At 44.3% G+C, this 17,772-nt stretch overlaps 1 protein-coding gene across 6 annotated transcripts in view; it reads right to left on the bottom strand.

Annotated features, from left to right (window-relative positions):
* LOC115382953 (potassium channel subfamily T member 1-like) overlaps positions 1-17,772 on the bottom strand; it is a 37,900-nt gene that overhangs the window by 10,934 nt on the left and 9,194 nt on the right. For all 6 annotated transcript variants that reach the window (XM_030084941.1, XM_030084944.1, XM_030084945.1 and 3 more), the window contains 13 exons: positions 13,010-13,089; positions 12,673-12,814; positions 11,468-11,515; positions 11,122-11,170; positions 10,895-10,954; positions 10,458-10,532; positions 8,955-9,038; positions 8,474-8,568; positions 7,125-7,305; positions 6,877-7,041; positions 5,154-5,290; positions 1,127-1,190; positions 918-1,026 (listed from right to left, as the gene is read on the bottom strand). In XM_030084941.1, the coding sequence (XP_029940801.1) occupies positions 918-1,026; positions 1,127-1,190; positions 5,154-5,290; positions 6,877-7,041; positions 7,125-7,305; positions 8,474-8,568; positions 8,955-9,038; positions 10,458-10,532; positions 10,895-10,954; positions 11,122-11,170; positions 11,468-11,515; positions 12,673-12,814; positions 13,010-13,089 (1,289 nt within the window). The remainder of the gene's footprint in view (positions 1-917; positions 1,027-1,126; positions 1,191-5,153; positions 5,291-6,876; positions 7,042-7,124; positions 7,306-8,473; positions 8,569-8,954; positions 9,039-10,457; positions 10,533-10,894; positions 10,955-11,121; positions 11,171-11,467; positions 11,516-12,672; positions 12,815-13,009; positions 13,090-17,772) is intronic.

Here is a 17,772-nt window from a genome sequence, read left to right as displayed (position 1 = left end):
TCACTACAGGGGATTTTATTGATAACAGTCGACTTATTTTTTCCATCTAACACGTTTGTAGTGAAACACGACTGAAATTTCCCTCATTTCATTTTCCACCTCGACTCGTTCGTTCTCGTTCATCGTTAAGTTTCCATTACTGGAATTCTTTCATCTCAAGACGAGGAGTTTAATCTTTGCAGTATAAAACATCAGCGGAATATACATGACATCCCTCATGATGCTTTTACACCTCTGATATGCTGATTCAGGTTGTTTTACTCGTCTCAGCTCTAAACATTTTATACACTGCAGCTTCAATATTCAGGCTGCTGAGGGAAAATACAGTTTATTTTATTTTTCAGCCAGTTTACAACTTTCCTAATTTTGCTTTTGTGGGTTCAGTTAATCTTTCTCTTTGTGTCAAGACTCATAAATTATTTGTTTTTTTTCCCTTTTCTGGGCAGTCACAGAGAGTTTCTTCTCCAAAGAAACTAATTTATGAACTAATGATGCTGAAAAAATAAGCAACAGCAGGAAGACAGTAGAGATAAACTGCAGAGTGCAGACGGTGGAAGACGACTCTTAATATTTATATAGGTAGGAGAAGGTAGGAGTATTACTGAACACAAAAAATTGTTTAAAAAACACAGATCTGGTTTTCTTTTTCAATTTCTGCATAAATCTCCCAAACAATTAACATTCAGTCAGTTTGGATCTGCTGATTTGATGCATTATTAGTTTTCGTGTATCAGCAGATTTCCTGCACTCAGAGTCATTTGAGGACAAAAATGTCCCATTAAGTCTTTTTAAAAACCACTTTATAAAATCTCGAGATCATTTTTTGAGACAGACGCTTTTATAATCCTTTATAATATTCATATAAATGCTGCTGATTCATGTCGTAGAAGAGGAACAGGATCGTTACTGACTCTTACCTGCAAATTTAACATGAAACTTGTTCTCCGGTTTGAGTATTTGAACGTACAGGGGACAGTTTGGAGCGAAGTCCTTCACGGCCCAGGCTCTCAGGATGGTCTGGTGGTCCTGGGGGGGGGGGGGGGGCGGGCAGAGGAAGTTATTCTCACACTCGGCAGTGACGAACGGGGACTGAAATGCGGCGTTCATTAAATGTTGTTTGTCTCACCGCAGCCATGCGATCCACCTCATTACGGCTGCTCAGAATGAAACAAGCCTCCGCATCATCCATCCTGCAGCCGCAGAGGGCACAAACGAAAAAACACAATTTTATAAATCAGAAAAAAAAAAACCCAGAGCAAAACAAAAGAGGAGACACCAGGAGCGGCTTTTCAGTCGCAGCAACACTGTGAAATAACATGGAGTGTACAGTGGCTGTCATTTACTTATTTATTTAGCATATATGATTAATCGAAGCCAGAAGAATGCAAAACAAGTGTGGGAGTGTTTGAAAGAGTGCCAGACGCAGGATGCAAGCTCGACACACACCCAGTCATTTACTTCTAAAGGCTCCATCAGCGCCAGCCAATCCAATGTGATGAAGTTATATAATCCATTAGCGTCGCGTTAATGGGAGGAATCCTGCAGCCTGTGATCCGTCCAACGCAGGACCAACACACACTCACGTCTGGAGATCGTTTAGGGTCAACCTCACGCGCACATGCATGCACAGAGAGAACATGCAAACTCCACGCTGTCAGAATCTGAACCCCTGAAGCTGCAGTTTGTTTGTTTGCAGATTGTTGCAGGACCCTGCTGCAGCCCTGAATGGATGTGTGGCTCTGAGGAGGTTTAATCCAGACCGGAGCTGCTGCCTTCCTGTTATACCTTGGTCTGGATCAAGTCTGGACAGAGGAGCTACCAGAGAAGCTCTGTCCCCGTCTGCAATCCACATTTTCAGTTCTAATCTGGCCTAAATTTTTGCTGTCGCTCCATCATGTTTGGACAAGCTGCTGCTTCAGCTTAAGCCGTGATCAAATTAAAGAGGAGTGACGGGCTGCGAAACCTTGAAAAAAAAGAGTTTTTTCTGAATACTCGAACACGAATTTGTAGCTTTCAAGGACAGATTTTATAAACACGCCGAGGAAGTGTTTTACATAATGTGTTCTGCCAATAAATGTAATGACCTCTAAAATCACAGCAGCTCTGAAACACAAAAATACGCTAAGAAATAAATATTTGTGGAGGCTTGTTTAGCGTGCAGGGCGCAATTTACCAGAGGTATAGGTTTCTATCTACATAACCCCCCCACCCCCACCCCCTCCTCCCCTCCTTCTACTGAACTATCTTCATTATTAAGGGGATTAAATCTGTTCAGTTCAATGCAAAGGTTTATTCATAAAACTCCAAATAAAAAATAATCCTCTACAAAGAAAATCCAAGTATTTCAATTGAGCAAAAAGTGATGGTGGAAAAGAAAAAATACTTTTAACAGGAAGAACCAGACTCAGAGGAGGAGGATTCCTGAAGAACCGGACCCTGGCTCTGTTCACACGGTAATGTTTCCGAGTGAAACTGGAAACTCTGGGTGTGTTGTTCTTGTCTGTTGTGCTCGGAGTCACTGAAAATGCACATTTTCGACTTCCACCGTGGAGCTTTTTGAAAATGCTCAGACTCCGCCTCTGTGGAAAGTGCGTTACTTCATGGAAGTTCTGTTTCTGCGTATGAGCACGAGGGCTGTAGTCACTAGTTCTTCAGATCATAAACCGACCAAACAATGAAAGGAAATCCCAGTAAACCTGAATTCAAACTCTCCTGCTCTGAAGTGAAATATTGAAAGATATTTAGTCAAATCCACTTCCTGTCGTGTTCAGTCCTGAAAATGTTCCACGTGTTACGGTTTGAATCACTTCAGCCTTCACTTTCATACTTATTCCAGTTTTAAAATACCAGTTTTCATAAAATACGAAACGACTTCTACCTCCACGTCTTCTTTTTTCATCATGATTTCCTCTTTCTTCTCTTCACGCGTCACATCCTGCGCACCATTCAAAGTACATTTACCGTCCTGAGAGTTTTTTTCTTTTCCTTAAATCACATTTGACACATGTAAAAAAAAAAGATTCATTGTCTTCTTCAAGGCTACAGAAATAAACCTGACACGCAGATTGACGGCAGGTTTTTATTCCGGCGCTCCGGCGCTCCAGCGGTCTCATTCATGGAGGCTTTAAGGCTCAAAGCGGTGGGATGAATGTGAGACGGATCATGTTGGCTTCCCTCGGAGGAGCGGTTGACTCCACCGCTCAGAAGAAAAGAGGAGAGTCTGAATTATTAATTACAGTATGCGCGACGCATAATGGGACTGACAAGCCTATTTACCAAGAAAGGCACGAGAGATTCTCGAAGCGATCCTCAGGACAAAAGTGATTTACATCCTGCTCACAGTTAACACCTTTCCACAAATCCAACATGGCTCCGTCCGTCGCATAGAAGACATGCGCTCAGAAGCAGCACACTGCAGTTCAAACATGAAAATCAATCATCTGGTAACAAGTAGAACTGGTGATGGAGACGGAGGAGGCTTCATTTTTCACCTTTTAATAACAGCAATTATCTCCAGGACAGCTATTCTGATTTCTGAGAGCGGCTCGGCTCGCGTGGCGGTGAGAGAAATAACTTCACCTCCGGACGGCAAACAGACTTTCTGATGCGACGGATCCAAAACGCTGCAGCGGTGATCAGGCGACATTCAGCCGTTCACACAGCGGACGATTCCCGCCACGCCAGAAGCCGACAGCGATATTAATGAGGGAAAATCCCACCATCTGAGATTAACAACGCTCATCTTTTACTTCTTTTAAATTTAGGATTAAATAGATCAGATGGAATATGGAAGAAAATGACGTTACTAGTTAGCTCATAAAACGTGAATCATGTCCTCTGATTCTTACTTTGGAACGTTTCAGTCTTCAACATTTCGTGCTTCGAGAGATGGAAAACACACACACACACACACACACACACACACACACACACACACACACACACACACACACTAGCCCTATCTTGAGTGTCAGCACAGCTTGTGGACGTTCAGACACATTTAAGTTGCTAATATTAAGCTTTGATCTGCTGTTTGAGTGCTGATTTTTCAGTGTGTCACATTTTAACAGGCACATAAAGTCCAAATCGATTTCTCATTTCCATGAGCGCACAGCGGTCAATCCACCATCACGCCCGGCAGCACATGCACGAATAAAGGTAAAAAAAAAAAAAAAAATTAAAGAAAAGATGATAAAATGAAATGGTTCTGGATCACCACAGGTTTGAATGTGAATGTGTGTTACTGTGTGTGTGTGTGTCCTGTGGTGGAGAGGTGATCTATTTATTGTGTAACCTGCTTTTATCCAAAGAACCTAAAATAAAATGTTTTATAAGTAAAATAAAAAAAAAAAAAAGGGTTCAGGATGGATGTGCATAAATGTAGAAGCTGCCAAAGTTAGACTGGCTCCAGCAGGACAGAAGATGAATGGATGAATTCTGACTGTAAACTGCTACAAGGACATTTTTTTCATGAAGTAAATGCTGCCAGCCAAAACATTTTTTATTTTACTTACTTTCTCGTTCTTCCAGTATCACAATCACTTTAAATGGTTTACCTTTAAGAATATGGAATGTCAAATGTCTGGTGAGTGATTTGCAGTGTGAAACTTTGGAAAAAATGAACTCCATGTTTTCCCTCCTGTTCCAATGTAATCCATCACTTGGAACATGGAAGTATTTCTGTCAAGTAATCAAGTCTTAGTTCATCACTCAGATCAGTCTGAAAGCACAATCAGTACGTCTGAGTGTGCAACTCGACGCGCTTTATGCTGGATTTTCAATAAATCAGGTGGGATCACCGCCGGTGCGCCGGAGAACGCAGTGCAGGATCTGAACGGAAAGATCTGGGAAAACTTTCTGAGTTCTGGTTTCGACAAAGCATGACAAGTCCTGTCAACTCCCACTGGATGGAAATAAAAGGTTTAAGAAGACGCCGTCGCAGTTCAAATCCAGCCCTCCTTGGCGCCCTTTGTTATAGGTTGTCTTGGTAGTTTTGACATAAGGAAGATATTTTTGTAGGGGATCATTGTGCGGGGAAAATAGAGGAAAAAAAAAAAGATGTCAATGCATTAGACTTAGTGTAGAGTCAGTGCAGAGAGAGAAAATGGCTTTATAGAGCAGGAGAGCAAGACCAGAGCAGGAACGTCACTCACTTGGCTCTCAGCAGGTCCTGGTCTTTGAGGACGGACCCCTGCAGGTAGATGACTCTCTGGGACCACAGCGGGATCTGCAGCACCCGCCTCACCTGGAGGTCCATTTCAGACGGGCACAGGATCACCACGTAGTAGTCCTGCGAGATCACACAGGCACCCAGTCAGCGCAAAATAACTCTGAAAAGTCCACCAGATCCCTCTGTATTTGTCGAGGCCTGTGTCTAGATTGAACTCAGACGTGACTAACTGGAACTCCACGCCCATGCAGTGTCGTTTAAAGCGCCATCACGACTCTTCGGATCGCATTACAGCGCGCAGAAACGCTCAATTCTGCCAAAATAAACGCCAGTCGGCGCCTGCGTGCTCCATTTAGGCCATTTGTTGTGGGAAACAAGCAGTGTTCCTCCCTGGAAAAACGCTTTTCCTGCCATGAAGCACCAGAAAACGCCATCGCTGCCATAGCCAGTCATAATAATTCACCGTCTAAAAAAAAAAAAAAACAACCAAAAACATGCAGTAAAACGTTTACAGAACTGATATGATCACAGCTCGCATGTTGAGAGACACAATAATGAGTCCGGGTTTCTTTCCAGCCGATTGTTTCAAGGCTGATTAGAAACAAATTAACAAAGAAAAGTGGAACCTTTGCCGCTATTTTTCCATTATGTGGTTTGCCGGTTATCGCAGCGATTATATGACTCACACTGAAAAATAAAAAAGACATTTTCCCTCCTGATACGGAGCTTTATTCAGCTCTCTGAATTTAACAAAAAAAGGTCCCAAATTATACATCTCTGTTTGAGAAAATTACCGAGAAAATGTTACACTTTTTTTGGGGGGAGGGGTGGATTTTGATGATGGGAACTAGAGTTCACACAACTAACAACGATTTCTCAAAAAAAAAAAAAGGTTTATCAAATCATAATCAATGCAGTGATCAGCTCTGAGGCCTGGTTATCGCTGCACCTCCTCTCCGCTCTCATGACGCTCCAGCTGCTTCCATGACGTCCCGTTTGCACCAACAAGGCTTTTTTCCTGTTTTTTCATCCGCTATTGTGGAAACCAGAAAAAAAAAAAAAAAAACAAGAGCTGCATGCTTCATTTCCTATCAAAGCCTGAAGGCTGTACTTTGATTTAGATATTCTTAGTTAAAAGGTTTTTTTTTGTGTTTTGTTTACAGTATAATTCTAAAGTGAGACTTCCAAGGACGCCTGAGACTCCGGGGCCGGTTCCAGGCTTTGTCGGCTCAAGCTTGTCAAAATCAGACCTGCATCTATTCCGCTTTATTCAAATGAGTGTTGTGGGAGGCTGAGTGTGTTGGTATCTGTATCTGACGGTGTTCGGAGACGGGATCCGCCCTGGACGAGCTGCCGCAGGACTCAAACCGGGGGACTTCTCGCTGTGAGCGACAGACGATCGCTCGTCCTACGTAACGTGTGCAGATGTTGTTTCCATTCAGTGTTTCTGCACTTTGAGTCGCCTTCCACTCTCTGGAACGTGTTACATCAAAACATTTCTTGATGGAATCAATCTATGCAATCCACAGCAGAGCTGTGAAAACGCTCCACGCTTTCCTTCTTTTTTTTTTCTATTCAATTTCATTCATATTGTGCCAGTTACCACATATCATGTAGTAATTTTCACGGAGGAGTAACAAAAGACAGGACGGGAAGCAGAGGAGGTGGGATGCAGGTGGACCGCCGTCCTGCCGGGCCTGGGCTACCTGCAGTCTGGGATGAGCGTAGAACTCGTTGAGGAAGTCCATGAGGAGGTCGATCTTCAGCGAGCTGACGCACAGCACCACGTGCTTCTCCGTCTGCGCCCGGTGGCGGCTGTAGTTCCCGCCGGACTTCTGCCTCTCCATCCACAGGTAGATCAGCTCCTCGAACTGATACGGCAGAGAGACATGAGAGACGGCGCGGGAGGGGGGGGGGGGGGGGGAGGCGTTAAACGACCGCAGACGCTTCCCACCTGCAGCGGCAGCACCACCAGCGCCACGCAGATCATGATGACCACCAGCAGCTGCGACGGCCAGATGCGCGGCGTCACGTCCCCGAAGCCCACGGTGGAGAAGGTCACGATGCAGAAGTAGAAGGAGTTGAAGAGGGAGAGGTTCTTCCCCGCTCGCTCCAGGTGCTGAATCCCACAGGTGCTAAAGCGAGGGGGGGGAGGGGGGGTCGGACACGTCAGAGGTCAGAGGTCACAGGCAGCTCCAGTAAAACAGAGCCTTTAAACTTATACTATAAAGCTTTTTGTTGTTGTGGTGCAGAGTACATGTTAAAAAAGTCTAAATTTGCACATAATCTAACAATTATGACTGAAAATTACTACAATCTCAAACATAAAGATAATTTTAATGAGACCTTCCGGTGCAAACTAGAGAGAAACGTCTTATTTTCCCCTTGATTTTTGCTTTTATGCTCCTATGTAGCTATTTTATTTTGAAAAAATGTTTTATTTTGGGAAGAGTTAGTGTGTATCCTCTCTCTTTAAGATAAAATGGGGCCTTTAAACTTATACTATAAAGCTTTTCTTTGTTGTGGTGCAGAGAACACGCGAAAAAAACAGTCTACATTTGCACAAAATCAAAAGATCATAACTGAAAATTACTGCAATCTCAAACATGAAGCTAATTTTAATGACACCTTCTGGTACAAACTTGAGAGAAATGTCTTGTTTTCCCCTTGATGTTTGCTTTCATGCAGCTACGTAGCCATTTTATTTTGAACTTTTGAAATTTTAGTAAGAGTTGGAGTGTATCCTCTCTCTGATGACTTTCCGTTGTGAATGGCCTTATAAATAGTATAAAGAAATATTGGTCAGGTTTTAACAAGCTGTGGAGTTAGAGGAAGGTTTCGCTCTTCTCCTCCTGAAGCTGCGTCATGAAGCATTTTTTTTTTTTTACAAACGGACTCTAACAGCGCTTATGAATGACCGTCCCTGACCGGCTCTACAGGCTCTCAGAAAGCAGGAAATTTCTGCCCTTTTAATGAAGTGGGAGATGACGGACCGGGGTCTGCAGCCCTTGGCGGGTTCCAAAAGGACTTAAAGGTTGTGAATCACGGTTCAGGTCTCAAGGTTGAAGGCCTGATCGCAGCCTGACTGCGGAGAGAACGAAGCGTCCTTGGGTGAGACGCGGCGCTCGGCGCTGCGGAGCCTGGTCCAGCAGCCCTGCGGCCGTCTGTGTGTGAATGCGGCTGGAAATGAGCAGCAGTTTTCCGTTGCTAAACGCACCTGAGCTGCCGTACGAGACTGAACTGCCTGTTCTAAAGACAAGTGAAAGCTTCACAGCGTGAGTGAGAGCGAGAGCCTCTGCTCACCCGGTGAAGACGAGGCAGAGCAGCGTGCAGATGAGAATGAGGACCTGGTTGAACATGGCGGAGTTGGTCCTCTGGATCGCCCTGTGGACGTCATTCTGCATCGAAACCAGGGAGAGAGCGGCGTTAATCCTCCACCGCGGCCTCCAGAGCGCCGCGACTCAGAACGTCGACCCGGGGCCCGCCGGATGCTTCATTAAAGCTTTAATTAGGGAGCTTTCTGAGAGCGGCTGTGCTGCTGGATGCCCCCCTGCTGTGGAAACACTCAGAAAAACACCACGAAACGCAGACGGGGTCACAAACAAGCCCCCAGCGAGAGGAGAACAGGCTGCAGACGAGCGGAGGAAGAGGAGGAGGAAGTGTTGTTGTCAGGAGCGAAGCAGAGAGCAGAGAGGGGGGGGTCGTCTTCGCCTCGACAGAGTCGTTAGTGTCGATTGAAAACGGGTCATTAAACGACACGATTAAGTTTCTGATCGAGACTCACGATCATGTTCTCCAGAGCGCATTTAGCCAGCCAGCAGTTGAGGAACACAGGAATGAAGATGTTCCTTATAGAGGGCCAGAAGATCTGTGGAGAGAGTTAAAAAAACACACAGGATTTCACAGTTTTCTGTTTCCGTGAACGCACCACGGATAAACGCGTCACCTCAACATTAATTCCGTAATAAGTGATTTTCCCATGTTATCTTATTATCTTTATCTTATTGAGACTTTTCTCCTGCAGGTTCTAGATGTATCGATGCTCCGAACATGAAAACCGATACATGGGCTGTGATTAGAACGGCATGAGACCAGTGGTTCGCACTGCCGCCTCACATGGAAAAGGACTCTGAACTGATTCCCCCTGACTTTATAGGGGTTTTTTTTTTAATCCTACTTCAGTTTTCTTGCACAGTTTATTTATAAACTTCTGCAGCTTTTACAGTCAACTAAATGTTATTTATGTGTAATAAAATCTGTTGGGAAGTGGAAAACCCACCAAAATAACATTATATCTCACAAAATCCCATAATTATGGTGAATTTTTCTCAATCCTGGTGCTTTTCTAATCAACACATGGTCCTAGCGTCCTGCAGAAAAAGTTTTTTAATGAAAAAAGAGATTTTTTCCCCATTATTTTGTACAGCTGCTATTCTATATTTTTAGAAGTAAGTTTCTACGAGCTGAGCCGAAAAGGCGGCAGAGACAAACCAGTAAAAATCTGAAAAAAAACCTAAGTAAAATTATAAATAAGTCCACAACAGTTGCACTGGACATTGTTTAACGGCTGTCAGTGCTTAAAATAAAACAACAGATAATAAAAGTTATTAAAATTCCTCTCTTGAGTTTTAACACCTCTCAAAACAAACCATCAGTGACTTTTAGGAGAAAATGTTTTTTTTTGCTAAAAAGGAAAATGTTGACCTTCATGCATCAGGAGACCGCGGCAGTAATTGGGATCCATCCTCAGGAGAACCGCGGTGGGCTCCGCAAAGTTTCTGTGTAATCTATCCGGGAACCGTTGAGCTATTTCGGTCTGAGAGTTTGAGAGTTCGATGCCGGGTGAGCGACTGAGACGTCCCCAGAAACCTTTCCTCCAATTAACGCCCAGAACGAGTGAGGCGCTGAGCCGTTTGCCCAAAACCAACTGCCGGGATTTCAACCCACAACCTTCTCCCTGTCTAGAAACGTGCCAGCTGTACCGGGGTGCAGTGGTTCGCTCTCTTTCCTCACAGTGAGAAGGCCTTGGGTTCAAATACTGGTTGGGTCTCCTTTCTGTGTGTCTGGTTTTCTTTACATTGTTCAAAAGCATTTAAAACAGATGAAGATGGAACGGCTGTATTACTTTTATTTTGAAAGAGGTGCCAGTGAAAAGATGTTTGAAGGGAAGTCAACAGAAACGTCTCTTTTGGTCATTAAAACTGCAATTATGCTCTGAGGTTAAAAAAAAGATAATTGACACAAGAATCCGACTGGCACATTAACACAGGAAGTGTGTGAGTTTTACCGTAATGATGAAGGGAACCGTGTTGATCATCTCCAGAAGAAAAGAAACCTGGAATATCTGCTCCCAAATGTTCCCCTTTAAAGTAGAAAAAATAAAAAAATAAAAGAGAAAAACATTGATTTTTTTTTTTTTAAACAGTTTCCTCTGGAGACAGTCACAAAAGAGAGTGACTCACTGCAGAAAAAAAAAAATCATTCTTTCATTGTCTGTCACCCTCCACAACCACTTATTCCTTAACCTCAGTCAGATCCTGTAATTACCGTCTATCCTTAATGTAACCATGACAAACGACCGGGGCTAATTGCACCACTTATGGATTGTCAATCTCCCAGACTGTAAGTGATTAATTGTACAGAATGCATTAATCATGTTCCAAGGTGCTGGGATTGTTTTTTTTTTTTTGTCTCTCCACCTTCTTCCTCCTCAGTGTGATTCACCTTGTAGCTCAGATACATCAGCAGCATGGTCTCCAGGAAGCTAATGATGGCCACAATCACCTGAGCAAACAGGACACAACAAGCAGGAGTTGTAAATTAGTTACAGCAGCGAGCACGAAACGAAAATTCACCTGCAGCGGCGTCGAAAACAGAAAAAGAATTAAAAAAAAAAAAAAAAAAAATCCAAGTCGATTCTGAATTTCTGTTTGAATTTTTCTGCGACTTACTTGAATGGCCCAAACAGGAACCTTCCTGTCCACCCAGAAGATCAACTCCCTGAGGGAGAGAAAGCACAGGACAGCAGCACAGCACTCAGTCCGCCGTCTTATCAGCGCGCATCCGAGTCGTGACGATGAGAGAGAAACGGATGACCACGCTGCCAGGTACGCCGTTTACATAAGCGCTGCTGTCGGGTAATGAAAACACTGAGCGCGTGCCAGATCGGCTCATAAAGAACCGAGTGTGAAATATAAAAAAAAAAAAAAAAAGAAAAGAAATGAGGCAACAGACCAAACAGAGAGCCGAGAGCCCGGAGAGGCCCGGCTAGGAGGATTCACACCTTCTGCTGCTTACCAGTTAATTTCTCTGTCCTGCACTGAGCTGCTTGACAGGCAGTCCACACTGCAGAATAGCAAGGATGGTAAGAGACAGGCAGCAGAAATAAAAAAATAAATAAAAAACCAACAGTTAAATGCAGTGATATCATCTCACGGACGTCTTTCACACCATGTGAGACACTCTGGAGCTTTGTTTGGTGTTCAGAGAGTAAAAATCCCACGTCGATGCAGTGACGGTCAATAATAACATAGATATACATAAATCAGGAGACTGCTGTCTGTTTTTCCAAAAAAGAAGAGTCTAGCAACCAATAATGGATCAAAGACTTGTCAACAATTTGAAATTTCCTTATTTTAAAGTCAAATAAATCCAATAAATTGATAATTGCTTAATTTACACTTCATTAATATATAGACAAATATATTGGAGGTTTAAAAACTTTACTCAATGAGGTTATATTTCTTAGGAATAAATGTTTTGGACAATTTTTGCAGTTGTATCATCAGAGATCGACCTACTGTACGACAGCTGTGACATCCATTCATGGAGGACCGATACAAAGCTGCAGCAGCACCGGTGATTTTGAAAATGTGCAAAATGACTAAATTGCCGCCGGGTGTTGTGTTGCTGAACGTTATCGGTTCTTACAGGGCGTCTCGACCCAACCAAACTGTCCTTCCTCTGAGTTCCCAGGGTTCCCTGCTCCTGGTGTTCTCTCCTGTTTTCATCTTTGTGCCGTTTTATAAATTCCAATTTGTCCGAGTGCTTTTCCGTTCCGTCGCCTCACACCTGAGTCCCGTCCTCCTCTCACTCCCGGGTGAGAGACCCGCTGCTCTGTTCCAGCTGTGCTCTGCTTCCCCCCCCCTCCTGTGTGCCGATGGGAAATGGGCAAGACGCGTATTTTGAGAGGGGCAAACACCTCAACTCTCCTGGGAACATGAAACTCTGAAAGTTAGAGATTTTAAGAAATCGATTGCATCTGTGTCTACATAAGAAACTGAACTTTTTAATGGCGCTCTCTGTATTGACTACAGGGATTTTATTTCCTAATGTTATCTTTGACAGTGTAGGATATTGTGGGACCGCTGGATGATTCCCCGTGAGGCTCTCTGGTGACCTCCAGAGCAGGATCGCCGCCATGCTTGTGTAAAACGTTCTGCATGACGCATCTGGAACAATCCCTGACTGTTCCGTCTTTGTGCCGCCGAGCGTGAACAAACCATTTGTTGTTGCCACTGGGAGCGTTCTGCTGCCCGTGGTTGGCGCCGGCGCTCTGGCCGGGGTTGTCGGTCATCACCCGGATGATATAAAGCAAACAGGTGAGGAGCTTCAAAGAGAAGTTGAACACGCGGATCCTAAGGCCTGAAAGCAAGAGAGAAGGGAAGACTTTGAGTCTGAGCGATAGAAAAACATCGTGAAGAAGCAAAATATGTGAGTGATCTGAAATCTGTGCACAGTAAATGTTTGGCTTCTCAGAAATAAACCGGAGCGAGTCTCATTAGCTTCGCCTGCTGTTCTTTAACGCGGCAGTTAAGAGAAGGCGTCTGCACCACTTACTTGATCTTTGGTTTTTGATGAAGAAGAGCTTCAGACGCTCCTTGAAGGTGTTTTCATTCACGTAAAACTCGACCTGCACCCTGACGGCAGAGAGAGGAAGGAGAGCCGTCAGCAGCCCGAACAGACGGAGTCACGCAGATGTTTTTCCAAGCAGAGACCTTCTCCTGCCTGAATATTCATAAAGTCGTTCCTCTAATCATCCGCCGGAGGAGAGCTGGGTAATTATCAGCCTCTGATTTGCTTCCCCATTACAAGGCGGAGTTCCTGCGCAACTTAAAACATCGATACCGAAGAACAGCGGTCACAAACATGGAGGGAATCCTTTCAGCCACGATGGACCATCAGGGACATGGAGAAACATGGCCGTCTGAACTAATGAGGCCAAACGGTTCCTCCCAGCGATCATCTGTAGAAGAGCTGGTTCATAACCTCTGCAAAGATCCAAGTATTCAAGTCAAGAGTGCGAGGGCAAAGGTCACATGAGGAGCAGGGAGGAAAGGTCTCATAAGCGAAGCAACATCTCATCAAAGTATAAATAAATAGATCTGCGGCTGGCGGCTCGGTTGGTAGAACGGTCGTCTCTCAGTCAGAAAGTTGCAGGTTTGATTCTCCATGTCTCTTCATGCACACCTTGAGCAAGACACTGTAACCCAAACGGCTCCCAGTGGATGGATGGAGCGCCTTGCGTGACGGGCGCCTCCATCGGTGTGTGGATGAGTGAATGTGGATAAACACTGTAAATGACTTTGGCGTATCGCTCGAGTGAAAACTATTTACCTTTCACGTAACTAAGGTCCAAAGGGCAATCCCTGCATGCGAGGGAAATCTGCAGTAATTATCATCTTCGTCCAGCCACCCATATATCCATCCATCCATCCTGCATATCTCCCTGCTTCAGCACCCAATAATAATGTCACCATCAATCTTGTGAAAAAGCCCAATAAGGATATTTTCTCATTACAATCAAATGGGTTGTAACTGGCAGGGAGGTAAACATGCAGGAGGTCACAAATATCCCTTTCCCACAGAAACTAGCAGGTTGACCCGTGTTTTTTAAACGCCGATTAAACCCTTTCCCACTGCCATGAGGAGCTGATTATGAGCGGGTTTAAACCGTTTTTTTGGCCAATGGGAAAGGGATATAATTAGCCTCAAACACAAAGTCAAACATCTCACCTTAATCCAGGATAACCTCACTCAAGAGTTCTAAACCTGACCCTAACCCCGACCCTAATCTCAACCCACAGCATCTCTGCAGAAACCTCAACCAGCTGAACCTGTACTGTAATAATGGTCAGTAACATGGAAGATTTGACCATTCCAGATGTGATGAAGTCAAAAATGACGGTAACTTTCATTGGACCAAGGATTTTCCCAGTGATGCTCTGAGGGCCAGGCAGGCTGAGCTGAAGGGCCACGTCTGGCCCCCGGGCCTTATGATGCCCAAGTCTGATCTGAGCTGCTGCCTTCAGGCAATGAGAACAGTATTTTAGAGGAGTAGCAGCATTTCAGAAAAGAGGCATTCCTCTACGTTTCCATGGAGATGGAATCAGAGAATTTACTAAAAGTTCGACTTTAGGAGTCATTTTCAAAAAGGTTCTATTTCCAGCGACTCTGAGCAGCGCTGTCATGTAAAACATGACGAGAGTTTTCCATTTTCACTAGAAAACGTCATTTAACAAGGGTCTGGTTTAAATCTGGACAGCATTGCTCCCTTTGAACAAGCCTCGTCCACATGTATAGAAGCCTCGTTACTTCAATTCACTTCTATATTATTTCTACTTCTCATATAAAGAAGAAACTTATCGATGCAATAAAACAAAATAATACACCATCAAGGCAGTTTTTTGGCCGCGGCATGTATGGACACGTTTACGCACTGCAGTCAGGAAACAAATTAAGCTTTCTTACCAAACACAAAGAATGTTTTATGTCTGCAAGATGGAGCAAATTCTCTGCAGAACAATTCCTCACACAAACAAAACATTGATCAAGACGAGGTAATCTATGAGAGAAAGCAGAGCGCAAGAAAAAAACCTCACAGAGAAACAGCAAAAAAGAAACTTTGTAGGTGATTTAGCATCAAAATAACAGTCTTTGCACCACTGAGGCAGGTGGGATCTTTATAGTAGTGTCTCTCAGACTGGAGAGCAGATCAGGAGCGATTGTAGCATAAATATGGTAAGAAGGATTTCAGAAGGTGTGAGGCTTCGCTAATGCTATGATGCTAATTCAAGACCGTTGTTTGTGTCTGAAAGGGTCACAGTGGGAAGGAGAAGGCAGTGTGGGCTGAGCAGAAACCTTTCAGAGCCGCGGGCGGCTATTTCAGGCCTGCGTGACGGCAGGAAACACACGAGAAGAAGACGGAGTCCGGTGACGTGGGACCTGAGAACAGCTGCAGCATCTGGACAGCGGCGGGACGGTGGAGGTGGAGGCTCTTCAGCTGAGAGCGCACGGGGTGTCTGACAGTCTGCTGTCTGCCTCATCTCATCCACACGCCCACACACACACACACACACACACACACATGCGTGTGTGTATAACGACGCGTTTAATGACCCTGCATGGGCCCCTGTTGAGCACACAGTCACAAAACTGGAGTGCTCTGACGTTCGTCACGCTGCGGCGTCGCGTCGGAAGCTCGGCGGCTCGCAGAGAAATTAGTTTGTCGACCGGCTGAGGCTGAGCGAGTTTTCCAAGCTGCAATAATTCCACTGCGCCGATGCAGGACGTCTCAGAGTCCCAACGATCAACCAGTCCCAGCAAGCCATTCAGCAGAAGAATAAATCAGCACGTAAAATGAAAATATAACTTTATCTGAGATCCAGCAAGAAAAGGTGTGAAAAAAAACAGCAGTTTTGCTAAAATAGGTATTAAAATATTACATCTATTGGAAAGCTTGAAGAAAATGATGTTTTCAGGCCTGATTGATAAGAAGTGAGAATGCCAGGAGCTCTCAGGAAATCTGTAGGAACGAAAAGCTGCTTCACCTTGTTTGCTTCTGAGCAATCGTCATCTTCAATCATCATCTTTACCCAGAAACAGGTGACTTACTGGCTCCTGCAGACAGCAATACTTCCGTAAAATGTCCTTAAATCTGCCGCCAGAGGCTGTAACAATTACGCTCTGGAGACACGTCTAACGGCAGCCGAGGAAACGATCTGGATTTATTTACAGAATAAAACCTGTTGTTCTGCACTGATCGGTAAAGGCATGTCTAAATAGCATCACCTACACACACTTCCTCTGTACCTTCAGGATATAAAGAAATGAAGCAGACCGAGACTAACTGAGCCGCTGCTCGAGTGGCGGAGAAAAGTCTCAAAGTGGAGGACGGAGAACGCAGACATGATCTGAAAACGACTGTGCTGAAATCGATCCAGTAGATCTTGACTCTCATGACACAGTGTGAGGAGATGATACCCTACGATAATGTGTGTTTTGTCCGAGACAGCTTAAATTGCAGAGAGAGTGTGTGTATATCCTCCATTCCATGAGTCTGTCAGAGACTTTTACACCATCGCACCTAAAATGGGTTTTTTCGTGACTGGCTTCTAAACTGTAATAATCATATTGAGGGTTTTTTTTTTTTCAGCTTGTGAGTCACTCAGAAGTTGAAGACCTGCTTGTTTGGCACTCTACAGCGTGTGTGTGTGTGTGTGTGTGTGTGTGCTCGTGGCATGATTTCTTAGTTCCACTGTTTAGCATTTCTTTTCAGGTTGGCTTGACATCACTCGCCAGTGGAAACTCACACTGTTCGGGAGCAGAGGCGTTCTCAGCGGCTGCTGGTGGGGAGATGTGCTTCATTTCAGACTCGCACCGAACCTGCTTCGTTTCGGTCGGACTCCTCTGCCTCTCGCATCGTGTTTAGATAAGAAAAGCGGCTGATGAGCAGAAGTCCTTGTGTCCACACGCTCCCCTCGGGAACAATCGGCTGCGCGGATGAAAAGTTTTCACGGAAGGGGCTGAAGCCGTGCCGTCCTCCTCCCTGAACGGCTGCAGGAGCTCCTCTCTGCAGAGGCTCAGCACATGCAGTCAACAGGACCTCACTGGGGTGTGTGTCTGCGTGTGTGTGAGCGTTGGGTGGGTGGTGGGGTTTGTTTTCTATGCTAATACGGCAGCATTAAGCGCTCGGCAGGGTACACGATGCTCCGAGCGGTCGCTCGGCGAAGTCAAACAAGTTTCCCAAGAGGGAAAGGAACGTCTATTGCCGGCTGCATTAGCGCTTTATTGACAGTTGGCATTTAGCAGTTATTGAGCGACAGAAGCGGAGGAAACGAAGTTACACCGTGTTTCTGCACGAAATTAAAGTGAATCTAAAGCACAGATTAATTTGATGTAATATTGACATTTTACAACATGGAAATATGCCCACATTTCTACTCTTACAGTAAATGTTTTAGAAAACTACATTTGAGTGTAGATTTTTGACATCTTTGATACTGAAATAAAAGTCTATGGATTGTATGTTTGAATATAATAATTACATGCATATATTACACAACATTATAAGCTCTGATTCTTGGATATAAAACTTTTAAATGTATGATGATTTCATGTTTTTTCCTTAAAATGACTACATTGATCAATATAAGATGATTAGTTGAAACTTTATGATCATTTGTTTATATATTGAAGAAGAAAATGCTGATTATTTTATTCAGAATGTTAAAATTGGCCTTTTTGCGTGAATGAAGTTTGGATTTTTAACCATTCATCCAGTAAAATATGATATCCAAGGACTTCAGACATGATCTGTGAGG

The sequence above is a fragment of the Salarias fasciatus genome, assembly GCF_902148845.1.
Source record: "Salarias fasciatus chromosome 7 unlocalized genomic scaffold, fSalaFa1.1 super_scaffold_4, whole genome shotgun sequence".
NCBI classification, from domain to species: domain Eukaryota; kingdom Metazoa; phylum Chordata; class Actinopteri; order Blenniiformes; family Blenniidae; genus Salarias; species Salarias fasciatus.
Note: the sequence above shows the minus strand (reverse complement) of the source record. Positions and strands in the feature narration are given on the sequence as shown.